General features: G+C 35.5%; 1 protein-coding gene across 1 annotated transcript; it reads left to right on the plus strand.

Moving 5' to 3' along the window:
* Positions 1-19,238: 19,238 nt before the first annotated feature.
* Positions 19,239-24,825, plus strand: LOC134285326 (uncharacterized protein K02A2.6-like). Its single transcript, XM_062845901.1, has one exon. The coding sequence runs from the start codon at positions 20,763-20,765 to the stop codon at positions 23,991-23,993; it is 3,231 nt and encodes a 1,076-aa protein (XP_062701885.1). The 5' UTR covers positions 19,239-20,762; the 3' UTR covers positions 23,994-24,825.
* The last annotated feature ends 13 nt before the right edge of the window (positions 24,826-24,838 follow it).

The raw sequence follows: 24,838 nt of genomic DNA on the forward strand, positions 1-24,838 counted from the left end.
TATTTAATCATAATTTAGACATTTTTTGCTTAAATGAAACTTGGTTAGTTGATTCTAAATATTTTCGTATTCCACAATTCAAAATTATTCGGAAAAATCGTGATGTTGCATATGGAGGAGTATTGATAGGTATTAGAGATAAGATAGAATTTAAATATTTAGATTTACCAGTGCAATCGCAAATTGAATATATAGCTATTTCAAAAAAAAATGCATTTGTATTCTCAACTAGCTGGCCCGGCAAACTTTGTCTTGCCCACTTGGTTTGACAACTGTGGAGCTCATAACGTCACCGCACTCTAGATTAGTTTCATTTCGATCGTGTTGATTTTCTTCGCAGCTCATGACAAATCAGTACTTTATCAATTTTTCTACTTTTCTAGTTGATTTTCGTAACTTTTTATACATATAAACACAGCCACCGCGAATACGAACCGACCCGTGCAAGAGTCATTCTGATCAGTTCAGCCGTTCTTGAGTTTTGTTGCCTCAAAGAAACTTCAAACTCATTTATATATATATAGATTATTTGTTTCTATATTCCTCCTAATGCAAGCTTTACTCTTTACCAACTCAAAGCTATTTTAGCCCAAATTCCAACTCCTTTTTATATTTTAGGTGATTTTAATGCGCATAATGTGGCATGGGGTAGCTCTAGATCTGATGGACGAGGTTGTTTAATGATGGATTTGATTGATGATTTAAATTTAAATATTTTAAATGATGGATCTTTTACCAGGATTGCAGTACCTCCCTTTCATTCTTCTTGTGTAGATTTATCACTTTGTTCCAGTACATTATTTATGATGTCTACTTGGAAAATTATAAATGACCCTAATAATAGTGATCACTTACCTATTCTAATAAACTTTCAAAATGATATAGACAATCATGACCAATCATCACAAGAAATTGTACTTGATTTATGTAAGAATGTAGATTGGATGAAATTTGCTGATTTAATATCTTCTGCGCTAATCAATATCAATGATTCTATTTCTACAATCGAAAAATATAAATATAAATTTTTAGTTTTACTAAATGACAGTTTACTCAGATCACAGAAAAAGAAAGTTATTTCAAGTACTTTTAATAGAAAACGTCCTTCATTCTGTTGGGATAATGAATGTTCGACTGCATTAAAAAATAAATCCACTGCATTCGAAAATTTTCGTAAATCTGGTAGTCGGGAGAATTATTTTGCATATTGCAAAGCTAAAGCATTGTTCACAAGAATAACTGAATTTAAAAAAACAAATTACTGGAAAAAAATTATTCAAGGTCTTGATAAGGAGACTTCATTAACTAACATTAACTTCATCAATGTTACGGTCTGTTGCACGAAATTTAAGAAATTTTGACTCTTCTTCTCCTACTATTCTAGGATACTCAGAAGATTGGGTTAATCAGTTTGCATCCAAAATTTGTCCTGATTTTGTACCTACTAAAATTAACTATAAAAGTAAATCTTTAAATTATTTTGTAGATCTTTGTATTCCATTTACCTTAGAAGAGCTTAATTTAGCTTTATCACTCACTAAAAATACTTCTCCTGGCATTGACAATATAAAATTAATTGTGCTTCAAAATTCACCAGATGATGGAAAATTACATTTACTGACATTATATAATACTTTTATTGCTGAAAATATTATTCCTCCTGAATGGCGCTTAATTAAAGTGGTTAGTATTTTAAAATCTTGTAAAGATCCATCATTAGCAGAGAGTCGTAGACCAATTAGTTTATTATCATGTTTGCGAAAACTTATGGAACGTATGATTTTAAATCGTTTAGAACTGTGGGCAGAGAGCAATCACATTTTTTCTGCCTCACAATTTGGTTTTAGAAAAGGTCGTGGAACTCGCGACTGTACATCAATTTTAGCATCACAAATTCAACTTTCATTCAACAAAAAACAAGATGTCGTTTCTACGTTTCTTGATGTTTCGGGTGCATATGATTCTGTTTTGATTGATTTACTTTTTAATAAAATGAACCATTTGAAAATTCCGAACATGATTTCAAATTTCATATATAATTTATTTTCATTAAAAATTATGCATTTTTTCCATAATGGGTCTTCCAAAATTATTCGTTATAGTTGTTTTGGTCTTCCACAAGGATCTTCCTTGAGTCCTTTTTTATATAATCTTTTTACTTCTGATATGGCTGCACTAATTCCAAATGGATGTCATTTAATACAATTTGCTGATGATAATGTTTTATCAATTAGCGGCAAAAATAGGGAAATTATTCGTCATTTCATGCAATGCTCCTTGAATAATATTGATGCTTGGGCGTTTGACAATGGCTTCACTTTTTCAACTTCAAAAACAAAATATATCATATTTTCGAGGAAACGTTTTTCCTCAAATATTTGCTTATATCTGAATGTCCATGAAATTGATCAGGTTGATGAATATAAATATCTTGGAATTTGGTTTGATTCAAAATTAAACTGGGCTTGCCACATTTTATACATTCAAAAAGTTTGCTCAAAAAGAATAAATTTTCTTCGTACCATCACTGGTACTTGGTGGGGTGCTCATCCTTCTGATTTGATCACACTTTATAAAACAACTATTTGGTCAGTAATGGAATATGGATGTTTTTCTTTTGGAAGTGCTGTTCAAACTTATTTTTCAAAACTCGAAAAAAATCAATTTTGTTGTTTGAGAATTTCTCTAAAACTCATGAATTCTACGCATACCCAGTTCATTGAAGTGTTAGCAGGTGTTGAACCCCTCAAAATTCGTTTTCAAAAATTAAACTGTAAATTTTTAGTACAATATTATTCAAATAATCATCCCATTATTAATATTTTTTGCAATTTCTCATCGTAATAGGCTGTTTTACCTCACTCTTATCTGACAGGAAAACGCCTACTTTCCCACACCAAATTAACAGTGCTGTAATGGTTCATTACAGCACTGATTTGCGTTGCGTAATGAACCATTACAGCACTGTTTTAAGTTTTGATCAACTTCTTGATGCTTTCTGGATGCAGTTTTGAAAAATTGTGACAACTGCTATGATCAGATTTTCTTAAACATGGCTATGAGCATTAGAGTGGGTCATCGTTTACATGGAAAAGTGAAAAATTTAATGGTATCCCATCAGATCAAAACTTTTTTGATACCATTTCAGGACCCAAATAAGTGTGCAAAATTTGAGCACGATCGGTTATGTCTACGTTTTGCGCATCGCGATTGAAGTTTATATAAGGTTTTACATGGGAATACACACTTTTTTGCATTTCTCTCATAACAAGCACGAATTTTTCTAAAACCGTGTAACTGTTAAAATGAAATCATAGCCTAGGGTGTCCTGAAAAACTTTGTCGAAGACCGCGAAGTGATCTGATGCTTATGAAAAAAGTTATAGCGTTGGCATTGCTTGGTGAAACAGTATGATTTTGTTGCTATTGTTATTCCTTTACATGTTAAAACATAAACACATGCACGCGGTTCGTTGGTTATAACTATTTTCACAAGCATTGGATCGCTTTGCGGTCTTCAACAAAGTTCTTCAGAACATCCTAGGCTATCAATTTACAGTATCGGTTAAAAAGTTTCAGACAAACTTTTTCAACTTATGACTAAAATGCAAAAAAGTATGTTTTCCCATATAAAATCCCATACAAATTTCAATTGCAATGCGCAAAGTGTAGACGCAACCGATCGTGCTTAAATTTTGCACAGATACTCAGGACCCGAAACGGAACCAAAAAAGCTTTTATCTGAGAAAACGCTTCCGATGACCCACACTAATGAGCATCAGTATGCAGTTTGATGAAAAAGTTTTGTTTGAAACTTCCCTCAAGCGGTAATTTATGAACTTGCAAAAAACATTGTACGCAACTCGGTGCAGAACTTGATTTTTACAGCACTCGTCGTAATTATCCAACTCGGCAAGCCTCGTTGGATAAATGTACGACTCGTGCTGTAAAAATCGTCATTCTGCACCTTGTTGCGTAAACTACTATTACAATCGCTGTTTGAAATCAATCTCTCTAGTAGGATACTAAATTCTTATGTGTACTGCTCTACCCTAAATATAGATCCTGCTTCAACAGTTAAATTTCATAATTACAAAATTGATATTCATACCTTTCATCCTAATATTAATTTTTCTCTATATGAAGAAATAAAACAAATTCCAAAAATAGAATATCCTCATTTCGCTAATTATTTATTTAAACGGAAATTTATGGGTATTAATCGTGACCAATTTTATTTCACTGATGGATCTGTAAACCAAGACGGTGTAGGTTTTGGGGTACACAACTTGAATTCAGCTCATTTCTTCAAATTACGTGGTCCTTGCTCTATTTTTATTGCTGAATTAATTGCAATATATTTTGCATGTATTTTGATAAAAGATTGTTTTGATAGTATGAGTTGTCTCCGTGCATTAAATTCGAATAATTTTAATGTCAAAGCTCATCACATATTTTTGGAACCTAAACAAATATTATTAGATTTACACTCTCAAGGGTTTTTGATTCAATTAGTTTGGATTCCTTCAGATTGCAATATTTATGGTAATGAGCAAGCTGATTCTTTGGCCAAATTAGGTGCTACTCGGGGAATTATTTTGGATCGCAATATTTCGCCATCTGAGTATTTTACCGAATTAAATAAGTATTGTTTGGATAACTGGCAAAATTTTTGGCATTCTAGTAAAAAGGGACGTTGGTGTCACTCCATTTGTCCTACGGTTAAACACTTTCCTTGGTATAACCATATGAATGCAAGTAGAAATTTTATTTGCTGCTTTTCAAGATTGATTTCGAATCATTACAATTGTAGTAGTCATTTATACCGTATCAATATAAATGATACAAATTTATGTGATTGTGGGGAATTTTATGAGGACATTGATCACATTATACTATTTTGTTCAAGGTTTATTTTGCCAAGAAATATTTTTTTCAAGAATTTACAAAATTTTAACCATCCCATTCCTGAATCTGTTCGAAATATTCTTGGAAGTAAACAGTTTCCGATATTCAAATTACTGTATGATTTTTGACTTCAAATTTCATATACTGTTTGATTCCGCCTTTGTATTGTTTTTTTTTTCTTTTTATTTTTATTTTCAGTATTCAAAATTCGATTTCGATGACGATTCCTCTTTGCCGGCTTGGTAAGGACATTTGAAGAATCTGGCTTAGTTATGGATTGATTCCGCAAGAGCGGTTATTTATTGTAATGTTTTGGAAAAGAAGAAGAGGTTTTGTGCCTCTTTGAGAGAGATTTCAAAGATGGAAATCACTCAAAGGGGGTTTTCCCTCTTCCAAATTTTTAGTTAAAATAATAATAATAATAATAATAGTGTTTTCCTAAGCCTGATCTAAGCTTAGGAAGCGCAAAATCACCCGAAAATGCATTCAGGTTATATTGCGCATTGTTATTGTTCAATCAATAAAATGATAGTTCAGCCCGAACAAAAAATTTGCTCCATACAAACGTTAAATGCATTTTAAAAATACTTCCCAGACTCCGAAAATTATAAAATTTTGGATTTCGACTATTTTTGGGCGGAGATTCCACTTCTAAAATAATCCGGATACCCCTGAAGTACACAATTTAGTATATAAGAATTAAGCATGGTTTGCATTACCAGTGGTGTCATAGAGTTTACACCAAGCTAATCACTGAGTAACCAGCTCTTAAGAAAAATAAAAAAAATAGCCAAGAATGAAAATATGCTTCTTGTAAAAAGTTAACCAATCCTGTCATCCAAACATAATTTAACTCAATATACATTTAGTTTGTTCTCTTATAAACATAAAAAGCCTTTGTGGAGCAACTTCTCCATTTATCATTATAAATATTATCACTATACCTTACCTACTTCCTATTTAATGTTAGAGAGCCGCCTATACTTTTTTTTAATGAATGTTTCTTCCCTTCTTGTTGCTGCAAGAAAATCGCCTATTTGATTGATAATTCTGTGTCCACATGTGAAAAATTTCCTTTTTGATATTTTGTTTGCGCCCCCATTGGGGACAGAAAAAAAATCCTTTGTGATTTTGGAAGAGCTGTGAATTCTCGAAATTTTGAGCGCCCTCATAAATTTAGGAAAAGTTACATGGTCATTTTTCAAAATATTTTGCTTTATTTTGCCCATATTGTAAGAAAAATCTTTTTTTCCAGTATGAAGAAACATTTTATTCCACCTTCTTGAATTTAATAAAATGATTTTTCGAACTATTCTGCGCCCTCACACACTTTGAGTAATTATTGATGTGAATAAATATTACAACTTTTGTGCCTCCATACGTTAAAGTATATTCTTTATGATGTTGGAAATTGCTTCTCCTGAATATAAGAAAATCGCTTATTTGATAATTGATAATTTTTGCGCCCTCATATTTGCAAAACAAAAATCTCTGTGATATTGGGACTATTCCCTAGGTTTATTTCAAAAATTCGTCCTCCGATGTCTTCAGAAATTCTTCTAGATATTTCTTCAGAAATTCCCTCACGAATTCCTTTGAAAATGCTTTCTGGGATTCCTTCAATAATGGTTCCATGAAATATATTAAGCAATCATTCGGAAATTTCTTTGGAAATTCAATTAGAAACTGCAAAAATTTCTTAACGGTTTATTTTAGAAAAAAATCCTCCATAAACTTCATCAGAAATTTTTCGAGAGCTCGAAGGATTCATTTAGAAAACCATTCACGTATTTCTTCAAAAATTCCTTCTTTGATTCCTTCTGAAAATTTTACATGGTTTTCTTCAGAAATTCCTCCAGTGATTCCTTTAGAAAGTATTCCATGAAATCATAGGAAATTATGCCAGGGATTCCTTTTGAGATTTCTCTGAGAATTTCTTTCAGAATTATTTCAGGAATTCCTTTAGTAAATGCATAAATTCATTCAGAAATTTCTCTGAAATTCCCAAAAGATTCATCCAAAAATTAAGATTAAAAAAACACAAAGAACTCTGCCATAAATCCTACCATGGATTTCATTTGAAATTTTTCCGTGGATTGCTCTTGAAAATCCTTTAATGATTTCTTTCAAAAAATCTTGCACGGATTCCTTCAGAAGGTTCTCCGGGGATTCTTTTAAAAAATCATCCATGAACTGCTACAGAAATTCGTCCAGAGCTCCATAAAAAATGCTTCATGGATTCTTTCAAAAATCTCTCCTGAGATTCTTTCGAACAATCATCCACGGATTACTTCAAACCTAGTTCAAGTAATTTCTTTCAGAAATTCCAAAGTTCAGAATCCCTCCAGAAATTTCACGAAGAATTTCTTCAGAACATCCTTCTGAGATCCCTTTATTTTTTTCTCGAGATTCATAATACATTTCCACCAAAGTTTCCTTTAGAATTTTTTCCAGGGGTTCTTTCAGAAATCTCTCCAGAGATTTTTTTAGAACACCTTCTATGGATTCCTTACAAAATTGCACTATGGATATCTTCAGAAATTACTCCAGGATTCATTCATAAAAAATCAAAGAACCCTTTCAAAAATTGTTCTAGCTGAATGGATTCATTAAGAAATTTCTCCAGATATGCACTTCAGATATGCCCTTAAAAATTTCTTCCATGGATTCCCATTCTTCCATTTCTTTCCATCTCCATTTCTTTTCCATTTCTTCCATTTCTTTCATCCATTTCTTTCCATGGATTCCCTCTGAAACTTCGCCTGGGATTACTTCAGATAGAAGACTTTAGAAAATCCTTTAGAAAATCGCTCTGAAGGAATCAGAAGTTTGTCCAGCGAATCCAGAAGTTTAACCCTTATGTGACCGGCAGGGTACCCGGGTATCCAGCACTCATTTAAAATACACGGTGTAGAAAAAAGCAAAAAGTTTGCCGGCCACATAACGGTTAATTTTTTTTATTATTGAGAATTCCAGCCCTATGCTGGTTCATCTTCGCATTCTGAAGTTCTTTTAACGATTGTTTCAGAAAATATTCCGGTGATTCCTACAGGAACTCATACAGGATTTCTTCACGAACTCCTCCAGAGATTTCCTCGGGAATTTCCCCAAGGATTCCATTGGAAACATCCGCAGTAAAGTCTCAAGAAATTACTTCAGGGGTTCATCCAGAAAAACGAACAAGAATTCCCGCAGAGATTCTTGCATTATTAACTCCAGTGATTCTAGCGGGAATTGATCCAGGGATTCATGCAGAAATTCTTACAGAGTTTCTTGCGTTTCAGTATTCCTCTGTATATTTCTTCTGAAATTTTTTTAGCGTTTCCTCCAAGGATACCTTTAGAAAATTTTCCACGGATTCAGAAAATTTCCAGAAATATTTACTTGCCATTTCAACAGAAATTTAATTGGAATTTTTTCATGAGATTTTTCGGCTTTCACCAGGAATATTAAAAAAAATCCTCCTGGTACTCTATTGAAGGATTTCTTCACGAACTCTTCTAGAGTTTCTCAATAAATTCTTCTTGGAGTTCCACCAAGCGTTTTCCAGGAAGTTTTCCTTGTTATTCCTTCAGAAATTTCCCTCAGATATTCCTCCAGAGATTCATTCAGGACTTTTCCTGGAATTCCTTCAAAAATACCTTCAGGGATTTTTACTGGAATTAGACTGGACATTTTTTTCAAAAATTACTTCATGCATTCTCTTAGTAATTCCTCCATGGATTCCTTTTGAAATTTCTTCAGGGATTTTTTTTCGGAAATATCTCAAGAGACTCTTTCAATTTTTTAAGGATTTCTTTAGGAATATCAGTAAAAGTTGTTCCTTGGATTTTTCTTCGTAAAATTCTCCTAGAATTACCTCCTAGAAATACCTTTAAAAATCCTGCGGAAATTCCTCCAAGAGATCCTTTAGCATATCCTTGAGAAATTCCTTCAGGGATTCTTGTAGAAACCCCTACAATGGTTCTTTCTAAAATTGTTCCTGCGATTCCATCAGAAATATCTCTTGTGACTCATACAAAGATTCCTCCAGAGATGTTTTTTCAGCAGTTCATCCAGAAATTTCACAAAAAAATACTGGAGGAGTTCTAGAATTTCTTAAGGAATCCCGCTTAAGGATTTTCTGAATCCATGAAAGAACTCCAGAAGATACCTGTGGAGATTCCTAGAAGAAGTTTTAGAGAAAAATATGAAAGGACAAAAATTCCTGAAATAATCATTGGGGGACCTGAAGGAATTTCTAAAAAAAAGTCATGATAAACTTCTGGAGCGATTCTGGAAATAATTCCAAGGAAACACTCTTGGTGGAGTTTATGAAGAAATTTCTGAAGATATTTCTTAAGGAATTTCTAGAGGAGTTTCCTCCAAAAAGGACATTTTTTATGGATTTCTGAAGAAATCCCTGGAGAAATTTCTGAAGTAAATCCTGAAAGAACTTGTAGAAATACCTCAGGAGAAATGCTTTGAAGAATTTCTTGTACAATTTCTCTAGATATGTGTGAAAATCCTGCTGAAATTTTTGAACACTAAAGCTCTAGTGGAATGCTTCAAGGAATCGCATGAAAATTTCTGAAGGTAAAGAATATTTTGAAGGAAACTCTAAAAAATGCCTGGAAGAACTGAAGAACCCTCTGCAGCTACTCCTAGAAATATTCCTTGAACAAATGCCAAGGAATAAAGCCCTGTAAAAACTCCTGAAGATTTCCTGAAGAAAGGTCTGAATAAATTCTAAAATGAATTTCTTGATGTTTCGGGTGCATATGATTCTGTTTTGATTGATTTACTTTTTAATAAAATGAACCATTTGAAAATTCCGAACATGATTTCAAATTTCATATATAATTTATTTTCATTAAAAATTATGCATTTTTTCCATAATGGGTCTTCCAAAATTATTCGTTATAGTTGTTTTGGTCTTCCACAAGGATCTTCCTTGAGTCCTTTTTTATATAATCTTTTTACTTCTGATATGGCTGCACTAATTCCAAATGGATGTCATTTAATACAATTTGCTGATGATAATGTTTTATCAATTAGCGGCAAAAATAGGGAAATTATTCGTCATTTCATGCAATGCTCCTTGAATAATATTGATGCTTGGGCGTTTGACAATGGCTTCACTTTTTCAACTTCAAAAACAAAATATATCATATTTTCGAGGAAACGTTTTTCCTCAAATATTTGCTTATATCTGAATGTCCATGAAATTGATCAGGTTGATGAATATAAATATCTTGGAATTTGGTTTGATTCAAAATTAAACTGGGCTTGCCACATTTTATACATTCAAAAAGTTTGCTCAAAAAGAATAAATTTTCTTCGTACCATCACTGGTACTTGGTGGGGTGCTCATCCTTCTGATTTGATCACACTTTATAAAACAACTATTTGGTCAGTAATGGAATATGGATGTTTTTCTTTTGAAAGTGCTGTTCAAACTTATTTTTCAAAACTCGAAAAAAATCAATTTTGTTGTTTGAGAATTTCTCTAAAACTCATGAATTCTACGCATACCCAGTTCATTGAAGTGTTAGCAGGTGTTGAACCCCTCAAAATTCGTTTTCAAAAATTAAACTGTAAATTTTTAGTACAATATTATTCAAATAATCATCCCATTATTAATATTTTTTGCAATTTCTCATCGTAATAGGCTGTTTTACCTCACTCTTATCTGACAGGAAAACGCCTACTTTCCCACACCAAATTAACAGTGCTGTAATGGTTCATTACAGCACTGATTTGCGTTGCGTAATGAACCATTACAGCACTGTTTTAAGTTTTGATCAACTTCTTGATGCTTTCTGGATGCAGTTTTGAAAAATTGTGACAACTGCTATGATCAGATTTTCTTAAACATGGCTATGAGCATTAGAGTGGGTCATCGTTTACATGGAAAAGTGAAAAATTCAATGGTATCCCATCAGATCAAAACTTTTTTGATACCATTTCAGGACCCAAATAAGTGTGCAAAATTTGAGCACGATCGGTTATGTCTACGTTTTGCGCATCGCGATTAAAGTTTATATAAGGTTTTACATGGGAATACACACTTTTTTGCATTTCTCTCATAACAAGCACGAATTTTTCTAAAACCGTGTAACTGTTAAAATGAAATCATAGCCTAGGGTGTCCTGAAAAACTTTGTCGAAGACCGCGAAGTGATCTGATGCTTATGAAAAAAGTTATAGCGTTGGCATTGCTTGGTGAAACAGTATGATTTTGTTGCTATTGTTATTCCTTTACATGTTAAAACATAAACACATGCACGCGGTTCGTTGGTTATAACTATTTTCACAAGCATTGGATCGCTTTGCGGTCTTCAACAAAGTTCTTCAGAACATCCTAGGCTATCAATTTACAGTATCGGTTAAAAAGTTTCAGACAAACTTTTTCAACTTATGACTAAAATGCAAAAAAGTATGTTTTCCCATATAAAATCCCATACAAATTTCAATTGCAATGCGCAAAGTGTAGACGCAACCGATCGTGCTTAAATTTTGCACAGATACTCAGGACCCGAAACGGAACCAAAAAAGCTTTTATCTGAGAAAACGCTTCCGATGACCCACACTAATGAGCATCAGTATGCAGTTTGATGAAAAAGTTTTGTTTGAAACTTCCCTCAAGCGGTAATTTATGAACTTGCAAAAAACATTGTACGCAACTCGGTGCAGAACTTGATTTTTACAGCACTCGTCGTAATTATCCAACTCGGCAAGCCTCGTTGGATAAATGTACGACTCGTGCTGTAAAAATCATCATTCTGCACCTTGTTGCGTAAACTACTATTACAATCGCTGTTTGAAATCAATCTCTCTAGTAGGATACTAAATTCTTATGTGTACTGCTCTACCCTAAATATAGATCCTGCTTCAACAGTTAAATTTCATAATTACAAAATTGATATTCATACCTTTCATCCTAATATTAATTTTTCTCTATATGAAGAAATAAAACAAATTCCAAAAATAGAATATCCTCATTTCGCTAATTATTTATTTAAACGGAAATTTATGGGTATTAATCGTGACCAATTTTATTTCACTGATGGATCTGTAAACCAAGACGGTGTAGGCTTTGGGGTACACAACTTGAATTCAGCTCATTTCTTCAAATTACGTGGTCCTTGCTCTATTTTTATTGCTGAATTAATTGCAATATATTTTGCATGTATTTTGATAAAAGATTGTTTTGATAGTATGAGTTGTCTCCGTGCATTAAATTCGAATAATTTTAATGTCAAAGCTCATCACATATTTTTGGAACCTAAACAAATATTATTAGATTTACACTCTCAAGGGTTTTTGATTCAATTAGTTTGGATTCCTTCAGATTGCAATATTTATGGTAATGAGCAAGCTGATTCTTTGGCCAAATTAGGTGCTACTCGGGGAATTATTTTGGATCGCAATATTTCGCCATCTGAGTATTTTACCGAATTAAATAAGTATTGTTTGGATAACTGGCAAAATTTTTGGCATTCTAGTAAAAAGGGACGTTGGTGTCACTCCATTTGTCCTACGGTTAAACACTTTCCTTGGTATAACCATATGAATGCAAGTAGAAATTTTATTTGCTGCTTTTCAAGATTGATTTCGAATCATTACAATTGTAGTAGTCATTTATACCGTATCAATATAAATGATTCAAATTTATGTGATTGTGGGGAATTTTATGAGGACATTGATCACATTATACTATTTTGTTCAAGGTTTATTTTGCCAAGAAATATTTTTTTCAAGAATTTACAAAATTTTAACCATCCCATTCCTGAATCTGTTCGAAATATTCTTGGAAGTAAACAGTTTCCGATATTCAAATTACTGTATGATTTTTGACTTCAAATTTCATATACTGTTTGATTCCGCCTTTGTATTGTTTTTTTTTCTTTTTATTTTTATTTTCAGTATTCAAAATTCGATTTCGATGACGATTCCTCTTTGCCGGCTTGGTAAGGACATTTGAAGAATCTGGCTTAGTTATGGATTGATTCCGCAAGAGCGGTTATTTATTGTAATGTTTTGGAAAAGAAGAAGAGGTTTTGTGCCTCTTTGAGAGAGATTTCAAAGATGGAAATCACTCAAAGGGGGTTTTCCCTCTTCCAAATTTTTAGTTAAAATAATAATAATAATAATAATAGTGTTTTCCTAAGCCTGATCTAAGCTTAGGAAGCGCAAAATCACCCGAAAATGCATTCAGGTTATATTGCGCATTGTTATTGTTCAATCAATAAAATGATAGTTCAGCCCGAACAAAAAATTTGCTCCATACAAACGTTAAATGCATTTTAAAAATACTTCCCAGACTCCGAAAATTATAAAATTTTGGATTTCGACTATTTTTGGGCGGAGATTCCAATTCTAAAATAATCCGGATACCCCTGAAGTACACAATTTAGTATATAAAAATTAAGCATGGTTTGCATTACCAGTGGTGTCATAGAGTTTACACCAAGCTAATCACTGAGTAACCAGCTCTTAAGAAAAATAAAAAAAATAGCCAAGAATGAAAATATGCTTCTTGTAAAAAGTTAACCAATCCTGTCGTCCAAACATAATTTAACTCAATATACATTTAGTTTGTTCTCTTATAAACATAAAAAGCCTTTGTGGAGCAACTTCTCCATTTATCATTATAAATATTATCACTATACCTTACCTACTTCCTATTTAATGTTAGAGAGCCGCCTATACTTTTTTTTAATGAATGTTTCTTCCCTTCTTGTTGCTGCAAGAAAATCGCCTATTTGATTGATAATTCTGTGTCCACATGTGAAAAGTTTCCTTTTTGATATTTTGTTTGCGCCCCAATTGGGGACAGAAAAAAAATCCTTTGTGATTTTGGAAGAGCTGTGAATTCTCGAAATTTTGAGCGCCCTCATAAATTTAGGAAAAGTTACATGGTCATTTTTCAAAATATTTTGCTTTATTTTGCCCATATTGTAAGAAAAATCTTTTTTTCCAGTATGAAGAAACATTTTATTCCACCTTCTTGAATTTAATAAAATGATTTTTCGAACTATTCTGCGCCCTCACACACTTTGAGTAATTATTGATGTGAATAAATATTACAACTTTTGTGCCTCCATACGTTAAAGTATATTCTTTATGATGTTGGAAATTGCTTCTCCTGAATATAAGAAAATCGCTTATTTGATAATTGATAATTTTTGCGCCCTCATATTTGCAAAACAAAAATCTCTGTGATATTGGGACTATTCCCTAGGTTTATTTCAAAAATTCGTCCTCCGATGTCTTCAGAAATTCTTCTAGATATTTCTTCAGAAATTCCCTCACGAATTCCTTTGAAAATGCTTTCTGGGATTCCTTCAATAATGGTTCCATGAAATATATTAAGCAATCATTCGGAAATTTCTTTGGAAATTCAATTAGAAACTGCAAAAATTTCTTAACGGTTTATTTTAGAAAAAAATCCTCCATAAACTTCATCAGAAATTTTTCGAGAGCTCGAAGGATTCATTTAGAAAACCATTCACGTATTTCTTCAAAAATTCCTTCTTTGATTCCTTCTGAAAATTTTACATGGTTTTCTTCAGAAATTCCTCCAGTGATTCCTTTAGAAAGTATTCCATGAAATCATAGGAAATTATGCCAGGGATTCCTTTTGAGATTTCTCTGAGAATTTCTTTCAGAATTATTTCAGGAATTCCTTTAGTAAATGCATAAATTCATTCAGAAATTTCTCTGAAATTCCCAAAAGATTCATCCAAAAATTAAGATTAAAAAAACACAAAGAACTCTGCCATAAATCCTACCATGGATTTCATTTGAAATTTTTCCGTGGATTGCTCTTGAAAATCCTTTAATGATTTCTTTCAAAAAATCTTGCACGGATTCCTTCAGAAGGTTCTCCGGGGATTCTTTTAAAAAATCATCCATGAACTGCTACAGAAATTCGTCCAGAGCTCCATAAAAAATGCTTCATGGATTCTTTCAAAAATCTCTCCTGAGATTCTTTCGAACAATCATCCACGGATTACTTCAAACCTAGTTCAAGTAATTTCTTTCAGAAATTCCAAAGTTCAGAATCCCTCCAGAAATTTCACGAAGAATTTCTTCAGAACATCCTTCTGAGATCCCTTTATTTTTTTCTCGAGATTCATAATACATTTCCACCAAAGTTTCCTTTAGAATTTTTTCCAGGGGTTCTTTCAGAAATCTCTCCAGAGATTTTTTTAGAACACCTTCTATGGATTCCTTACAAAATTGCACTATGGATATCTTCAGAAATTACTCCAGGATTCATTCATAAAAAATCAAAGAACCCTTTCAAAAATTGTTCTAGCTGAATGGATTCATTAAGAAATTTCTCCAGATATGCACTTCAGATATGCCCTTAAAAATTTCTTCCATGGATTCCCATTCTTCCATTTCTTTCCATCTCCATTTCTTTTCCATTTCTTCCATTTCTTTCATCCATTTCTTTCCATGGATTCCCTCTGAAACTTCGCCTGGGATTACTTCAGATAGAAGACTTTAGAAAATCCTTTAGAAAATCGCTCTGAAGGAATCAGAAGTTTGTCCAGCGAATCCAGAAGTTTAACCCTTATGTGACCGGCAGGGTACCCGGGTATCCAGCACTCATTTAAAATACACGGTGTAGAAAAAAGCAAAAAGTTTGCCGGCCACATAACGGTTAATTTTTTTTATTATTGAGAATTCCAGCCCTATGCTGGTTCATCTTCGCATTCTGAAGTTCTTTTAACGATTGTTTCAGAAAATATTCCGGTGATTCCTACAGGAACTCATACAGGATTTCTTCACGAACTCCTCCAGAGATTTCCTCGGGAATTTCCCCAAGGATTCCATTGGAAACATCCGCAGTAAAGTCTCAAGAAATTACTTCAGGGGTTCATCCAGAAAAACGAACAAGAATTCCCGCAGAGATTCTTGCATTATTAACTCCAGTGATTCTAGCGGGAATTGATCCAGGGATTCATGCAGAAATTCTTACAGAGTTTCTTGCGTTTCAGTATTCCTCTGTATATTTCTTCTGAAATTCTTTTAGCGTTTCCTCCAAGGATACCTTTAGAAAATTTTCCACGGATTCAGAAAATTTCCAGAAATATTTACTTGCCATTTCAACAGAAATTTAATTGGAATTTTTTCATGAGATTTTTCGGCTTTCACCAGGAATATTAAAAAAAATCCTCCTGGTACTCTATTGAAGGATTTCTTCACGAACTCTTCTAGAGTTTCTCAATAAATTCTTCTTGGAGTTCCACCAAGCGTTTTCCAGGAAGTTTTCCTTGTTATTCCTTCAGAAATTTCCCTCAGATATTCCTCCAGAGATTCATTCAGGACTTTTCCTGGAATTCCTTCAAAAATACCTTCAGGGATTTTTACTGGAATTAGACTGGACATTTTTTTCAAAAATTACTTCATGCATTCTCTTAGTAATTCCTCCATGGATTCCTTTTGAAATTTCTTCAGGGATTTTTTTTCGGAAATATCTCAAGAGACTCTTTCAATTTTTTAAGGATTTCTTTAGGAATATCAGTAAAAGTTGTTCCTTGGATTTTTCTTCGTAAAATTCTCCTAGAATTACCTCCTAGAAATACCTTTAAAAATCCTGCGGAAATTCCTCCAAGAGATCCTTTAGCATATCCTTGAGAAATTCCTTCAGGGATTCTTGTAGAAACCCCTACAATGGTTCTTTCTAAAATTGTTCCTGCGATTCCATCAGAAATATCTCTTGTGACTCATACAAAGATTCCTCCAGAGATGTTTTTTCAGCAGTTCATCCAGAAATTTCACAAAAAAATACTGGAGGAGTTCTAGAATTTCTTAAGGAATCCCGCTTAAGGATTTTCTGAATCCATGAAAGAACTCCAGAAGATACCTGTGGAGATTCCTAGAAGAAGTTTTAGAGAAAAATATGAAAGGACAAAAATTCCTGAAATAATCATTGGGGGACCTGAAGGAATTTCTAAAAAAAAGTCATGATAAACTTCTGGAGCGATTCTGGAAATAATTCCAAGGAAACACTCTTGGTGGAGTTTATGAAGAAATTTCTGAAGATATTTCTTAAGGAATTTCTAGAGGAGTTTCCTCCAAAAAGGACATTTTTTATGGATTTCTGAAGAAATCCCTGGAGAAATTTCTGAAGTAAATCCTGAAAGAACTTGTAGAAATACCTCAGGAGAAATGCTTTGAAGAATTTCTTGTACAATTTCTCTAGATATGTGTGAAAATCCTGCTGAAATTTTTGAACACTAAAGCTCTAGTGGAATGCTTCAAGGAATCGCATGAAAATTTCTGAAGGTAAAGAATATTTTGAAGGAAACTCTAAAAAATGCCTGGAAGAACTGAAGAACCCTCTGCAGCTACTCCTAGAAATATTCCTTGAACAAATGCCAAGGAATAAAGCCCTGTAAAAACTCCTGAAGATTTCCTGAAGAAAGGTCTGAATAAATTCTAAAATGAATTTATGAAGCATTTTTTGTATGAAAACCTAAAGAAACTTTGAAGAAATCCCTCGAGGAACTGCTAGAAAAATAACTCGTGGAGGAATTTTGGAAGAAATGCCTGAGGGAATCTCTGGAGCAATTCTTGATGGTATCAATCCACCCCCCAACCATCCCGACCCACCCGAATACCTGAAAGAATCTCTGGAGAAAAAAAAATCTCCATAGAAAAATTCATATAGGAATCGCTGAAAGAATCTGTGAACGGTCTCCTGCAGAAATCTCTAGAGATAGTTCTGATGGAATTTCTAGGTGTAATCCTACAAGAAACTGTAAAGAAATGTCTGCCGGAGCGGCATTTTTGAGAAATCTCTGGAGGAATTACTGAAGGAATTCCTTGAGAAACCCCTTGAGGTATTGCAACAAGAATTAATCGAAAAAATCCTGGAGAAAACTTGCTGGAGGATACTTTAATAGAATCCTTGAAAGAATTCCTTCAGAAATTTCTGAAGTAATACATGTACTAATTTCTGAAGCAATCTTCAAAACCGAGTTTTTTTCGTACAGTGACGTAGCCAGAAATTTAGGGATTGAGGGATTTTCGACGATCAATGATACTTTTTTTTATTCGACACTCACATTTCGTAAAAATTATGTCATGAATATTCAATTTGAGTTGAAGCTGAAAAATAGCGGCGCAGCCGAGAATTTTTTCTTCTGAAGGCGTTTTATACTGAACATTTGTTGTTCAAGTTGTGGCTTTTGGGGATGGCGGTATACAAAACTAAAAATTGGTATAATTTACACAAAATAGAATATAGCCCATAGGCCCATATATCCAAGGCGGTAAACGCACGGGTATTCAGCATGACCATGCTGAGGGTGACGGGTTCGATTCCCGGTCGGTCCAGGATCTTTTCGTAAAGGAAATTTCCTTGACTTCCTTGGGCATAGAGTATCTTCGTGCCTGCCACACGATATACACATGCAAAATGGTCATTGGCAGAGGCAGCTCTCAGTTAATAACTGTGGATGTGCTCATAGAAGTGGAAGAAGCTGAGAAGCAGGCTTTGTCCCAATGAGGACGTTACGCCAAGAAGAGAAGAGAGAGAGAATAAAAACTTAACAGTTTTTTGGTAACATCGCGGCCCCCCTAGACTGGCTTTACGGCCCCCCAGGGGGCCGCGGACCACCGGTTGGGAACCCGTGGACTAGATGATCAACTTACAGTACAAATTTGTGATTTTTTGATGCACTTAATGAAAAGTTACAAATAGTTGACCATTTTTTTAATGAGAAAATGTTGCCTGTCCAGATAATTTCATTTTTCGCTGTGCGCTTCCTAAGCTTAGCTCAGGCTTAGGATTGCTCTAGATTCCATATGATGCGCAATATAACCTGAATGTATTTTCGGGTGAATTTGCGCTTCCTAAGCATAGCTCAGGCAAAGTAAAACACCAGTTTCCATGTGATGCACAATGTAACCTGAATGCATTTTCGGGTGAATTTGCGCTTCCTGAGCTTAGCTGAGGCTAAGAATTGCTCTAGATTCCATATGATGCGAATGTATTTTCGGGTGATTTTGCGCTTCCTAAGCTTAGCTCAGGCTTAGGAAAACACTAAATTTGATATGATGTGCAATGTAGCCTAAATGTATTTTCGGGTGATTTTGCGCTTCCTAAGCATATTTCAGGCTTGGGATTGCTCTAGATTCTATATGATGTGCAATGTAAGCTGAATGCAATTTAAGGTGATTTTGCGCTTCCTAAGCTTAGCTCAGGCTTAGGAAAACACCGGATTCGATATAATGTGCAATGTAACCTGAATGTATTTTTAGGTGATTGAGAACACAAGGTTCCATATGATGCACAATTTAACCTGAATGCATTTTCGGGTGATTTTGCGCTTCCTAAGCTTAGCTCAGGCTTAGGATTGCTCTTGATTCCTTATGATGCGCAATATAACCTGAATGTATTGTAGAAGGCATCGGACGACTGTACTTGGATTATCGGAGAAGGTCTTTCTTTCTTATAATGGTATCCCAACTATGGTGAGCACGAAAGGCTATCACCAGAAAGGACCACGTCAGAACAGTTTGACTCGTAGATAATCATTCCTTGTGTTTATTTCAGTTCTTCGGTTTATATAGCTGTGACAATATTTGACTTAACCTATTTTAACTATAAGAGTAAATGAGACAACAGTAGACGCTCTAGAGCATCTTTGCAAAGTAGACAATTTGGGTGCCTTGGTGGTCCTACCCAAATTGTGCAATTCGACACTTATCGTTTTCGGGTGAGCTTGGTTTCGGACCGCACGCGGAGTGCGGGTACAAGTATGATTTTCTATTGACGTTGTGTGGCGCTTTGCGCATATGTTTGTTATTGCGTGGATCTGCATTTTCGGGTTCGATACAATTGCAAGGCTGATGGCCTTTGGTTTATTTGTGTTTATGGGTTTTGGTAATCAGTGGTTTTCAACCCACGACACCTTCCCCCTTTGGAAGAATAATGTAATGAAATGAAATGAAATGTTATTATTCGGTTAGTGTCATTATCCGGTTGTCTCTGTATTATAATATTTATTTATTTTTTTAATTATATATATATTTTTTTTCTTACATTGTTTGGTTATTAGAGCTTAGATTAGATTAAAGCTAGAAACCGAATATCTCACGTCTAACATGGGTTAGACTTTTGACCTATCTCTTTTTCACTTATTTTTTCATTTCTATTTTTTTTTTTGAGATTAGGCTCGGATGTCTTAAGATTATCACTTCTTAGGATAACACTGTCTATTAACGTAAAGATTTGAATGCACATTGATTAGGTTTGTATGTAAAATGGATTTTGGGTTAACTTTTACGTAATAATTCTGTTTTTATGTACAGTTTGGGTTTCGTTTGATGTTTCCTTTTTGATTGTAACATTTGGGTGATTGATGTTAATAATAGTAAATGGTCCTGTGTAAACTGGGTCTAGTTTTCTTCGGTTTTCTTTCTTAAGCCAAACTTTGGTTCCTAGTTGGATTTCTATTGGGTTTGAATTTTGTTTTTGTTTTGCTACTCTTTTTTCTTTGGATTTTTCTAATATTGATTTTGCTTTTTTCGCTGCAATTTGTAATTTAAACTGTAATTCTTTGTAGTAGGCTTCATAATTGTAGATTGGGTCGATAGTACTATTTTCAAACTTGGTTGGATAATTTACTTGAGTACCAAAGACAAGTTCAAATGGTGCAAAAGAATGTTCGGTGTGTGGTGTAGTTGTTATAGAGGAATGGCCTGAAGCTATGATCAAAGAAGCCTATGTTAATTAAGTTGTTTGACATTATACTTTTCTACAATGATTACTGTTCCAACCTCCGAAGTAAATAGACCTAAACTACAACTAGTCTTTTATTCATTGGAGTTGTGACAATTGGCGACGAGGATGGGATACTGCTCTACGGCGGAAACGAAATCCAGACCTGGAAGAAAATTCGACAAATCGAAGACGAAAGAGTATGTGAAGTCTAAAGGAATTTCGGTGAAGCGTATCGACCTCCAAGGAAAGAGGAAATTCATCACTCTTGGAATCAACGGAAATCAGGCGACGCTTCAACTGGATTGTGCATCGGATATCACGATTATCTCTACACCGACCTGGGAAGCAATCGGGAAACCAACTATCGAAACCTCGGAGATCGCAGCTATCAGCGCTTCCGGTGACAGAATCAACATCGTTGGCGAATTCAAGGCCCAGCTTACCATCAAGAATTCAACAAACGAAGGTATTGTCTACGTGTCATCAAACCCAGATTTGAATGTCCTTGGAATAGACACAATCGAACTGTTCGATCTGTGGGCTGTACCCTTCAATTCGCTGGTGAACGCTGTCCATCAAAAGCCGCAAGACACCGTTGAAAAACTCCGTTTGAAGTTCCCCGAAGTGTTCCAGAGCTCACTTGGTAAGTGCACAAAAGCAAAAGTGAAACTATACCTGAAACCCGATGCCCGTTCAGTGTACTGTCCAAAACGACCAGTCGCATATGCAGCACTTCCAAAGGTTGATGCCGAACTCCAACGCCTTCAAGACAAGGGAATAATCTCTCCAGTGAAGTTTTCCGACTGGGCCACACCGATAGTCGTGGTCCGGAAATCTGACAACGTGTCCGTTCGAATTTGTGGCGATTACTCTACTGGACTGAACAATGCGCTAGAATCAGATGGACACCCACTTCCGCACCCAGACGATATTTTCGCTGATCTTGCAGGCTGCCGATATTTTTCCCAACTCGATCTTTCGGATGCGTACCTGCAAGTCGAGGTTGAGGAGGAATCGCAAAAGTACCTGACCATCAACACTCATCGAGGACTGTTCAAATACAACCGCTTGCCACCTGGAATCAAGTCCGCCCCCGGTGCATTTCAACGAATCATCGATAGCATGGTCGCCGGCATTCCAGGAGTTAAACCGTATCTGGATGACATCATGATTGCCGGTAGGACTAAGGAGGAACATGACCAACGTCTCAATGAAGTTCTGGAAAGGATCAAGGCATACGGATTTCATTTGAGGATGGATAAATGCCGGTTTGGTCTCTCACAAATCAAGTTCCTAGGACACATCATCGATCAAGACGGTTTACGACCAGATCCAGCGAAGACAAGTGCTATTTCGCAGATGCCAGCTCCCAAGAACGTGTCGCAGCTTCGATCATACCTTGGAGCCATCAATTATTATGGACGTTTCGTCAAGCAAATGAAGGATCTACGAGCACCCATGGACTACTTGCTGAAGAAGAACGTTAAGTGGGAATGGACGGATAGCTGCCAGAAATCGTTTGAGAAATTCAAAACGCTGCTGAAATCAGACCTGTTGCTGACCCATTTTGACCCAAACAAGGACATTATTGTCGCAGGAGATGCATCAAAAGATGGCGTAGGCGCAGTTATTATGCATCGTTTTCCGAACGGATCAGTGAAGGCTATTTCGCATGTTTCAAGATCTCTCACCGCTGCAGAACAGAATTACGGACAAATTGAGAAAGAAGCCCTGGCTCTAGTGTTCGCTGTAACCCGCTTCCATAAGATGCTATTCGGTCGGAAATTTATTTTGCAAACGGACCACAAACCGCTACTCAAGGTGTTTGGAAGCAAGAAAGGCATTCCTGTATACACTGCCAACCGACTTCAACGTTGGGCTTTAACACTGATGCTGTACAACTTCGACATCCAATTTGTGAAAACTGAGGAATTCGGACATGCTGACTTGCTTTCAAGATTGATGAAGTGCCATGAACGAGTCGACGAGGAGTATGTCATTGCTTCTATACAGATGGAAGCCGATGTTCAAGCCGTTCTCAGTGATTCCACATCAAGTCTACCAGTGACGTCAGAAATGATCGCTGCTGAAAGCTCGAAGGATTCCGCTCTGAAATCAGTTATGCTTCACATAAACGAAGGTTGGCCCGAACATTCCACGGAGATTAGTGACGCAGCCGTCCAGCAGTTTTTCACTCGCCGGGACAGTCTTCAAATCGTCCAAGGATGCATCATGTTCGGAGATCGAGTTGTTGTTCCTGTTCGTTTTCGGAAACGCATTCTTCAGCAGCTACATAGAGGTCACCCAGGAATGGACCGGATGAAGTCGCTTACAAGAAGTTTCGTCTACTGGCCCAAGATTGATGATGACATCGAAGGACTTGTCCGGTGCTGCAGATCATGTGCTGAAGCTGCCAAGTCACCTCGCAAAACGGATTTGGAATCGTGGCCTGTTCCATCGAAGCCGTGGGAGAGAGTGCACATAGATTATGCTGGCCCGATTGACGGTTTCTACTATTTTCTGGTAATCGACGCTTTCTCAAAATGGCCGGAAATTTTTCGTACACGAAGCACTACCACATCAGCGACGCTGGACATACTTCAGGAAATCTTTGCAAGATTTGGTAATCCAAGGACACTCGTTTCGGACAACGGAACGCAATTTGTTAGCGCCCGCTTCAAGCAGTTTTGTGATGAAAATGGAATAACGCACTTGACAATTGCACCATACCATCCGCAGTCTAATGGACAGGCTGAGCGCTTCGTAGACACCCTTAAGAGAGGACTCAAGAAGCTTCGAGAAGGAGGAAAAACCACGACGTTTCAGCATCTTCAAACTTTCCTGTCCGTCTACCGGTCGACCCCGAATCGAAGCGCACCTAATGGCAAGTCTCCTGCAGAGCTTTTCCTTGGAAGAACTGTCTCTACACCGTTAGATTTGCTGAAGCCTAGGAGAACTACCTCCGTAGCCGTGAACGACAAGCAAAACAAACAGTTCAATCGACGTCATGGGACCGTGAAAAGAGAGTTTTCTGCTGACGATCTGGTATATGCGCAGATTCACCATCGAAATGTGACCACTTGGGTTCCTGGCAAGATCATTGAGAGGAAAGGTTCTGTGAACTACAATGTACTTTTGGACAATGGTCGTCTTATCCGCTCTCACACCAACCAATTGAGAGGACGTCATCTGGAAACTCATCTGGAAACTTCCTTCGAAGATGTCGATGCAGATCATCAGCTACCATGGACAATGCTGCTTGAAGAATTCAATATTCCTATCCCATGTTCAATCAACCGCAATGATCCAATCGATGAACATCCGCAGAATCCGATGGAGGTTCAACATACAACCTGAAGAAATGCTACCTCCGCTAATTGAAGAAGATGTTCCTGCAGACAATGTTGAAGATAATGAACCCCAACCTACTAACAACCCGATACGAAACCGAAGGCTTCCTTCGTGGCTCTCACCATATGATCTTTTCTGAAGGGGGAGATGTTATAGAGGAATGGCCTGAAGCTATGATCAAAGAAGCCTATGTTAATTAAGTTGTTTGACATTATACTTTTCTACAATGATTACTGTTCCAACCTCCGAAGTAAATAGACCTAAACTACAACTAGTCTTTTATTCATTGGAGTTGTGACAGTAGTGTTATAGAAAAAAGTAAAATATGGTAACCATGAGTCCCAATCATCATGTTGTTCATTGATGAATTGCCTGAGGTATTCGTTTAAACAACGATGACTTCTTTCGAGAGCTCCTATGGTTTCTGGATGATATGCTGTGGAAAATTTTTGGTCTATTATAAGAATGTTACAGATGTGTTGAAACGTTTCATTTTTGTATTCCGTACCCATGTCGGATTTGATTGTCCTTGGGCAGCCATAAATTAAAATAAAGTTTTCCACTAGAGCCTTGGCTAGTGTACTCGCTTGTTTATCTACTATAGGTACTGCAATTATATATTTCGTTAGATCACATTGTATAGTCAATGCGTAACGATTTCCTTTATTCGATCTAGTAAGTGGTCCTACTGTATCAATTGAAATTAATTCAAAAGGTTTGGTAGGAGTAGTTGATTTTTCGAAATGTTCCTTTGTTTTAATTTTATGTTTATTAATTTTACATGAAGTACAGTTCTTCACATATTTAGAAATACTGTCTTTCATATTTTTCCAGTAATAGTTACGTCTAAG

This window comes from Aedes albopictus, chromosome 1 (genome assembly GCF_035046485.1).
Source record: "Aedes albopictus strain Foshan chromosome 1, AalbF5, whole genome shotgun sequence".
Classification (NCBI taxonomy): Eukaryota; Metazoa; Arthropoda; class Insecta; order Diptera; family Culicidae; genus Aedes; species Aedes albopictus.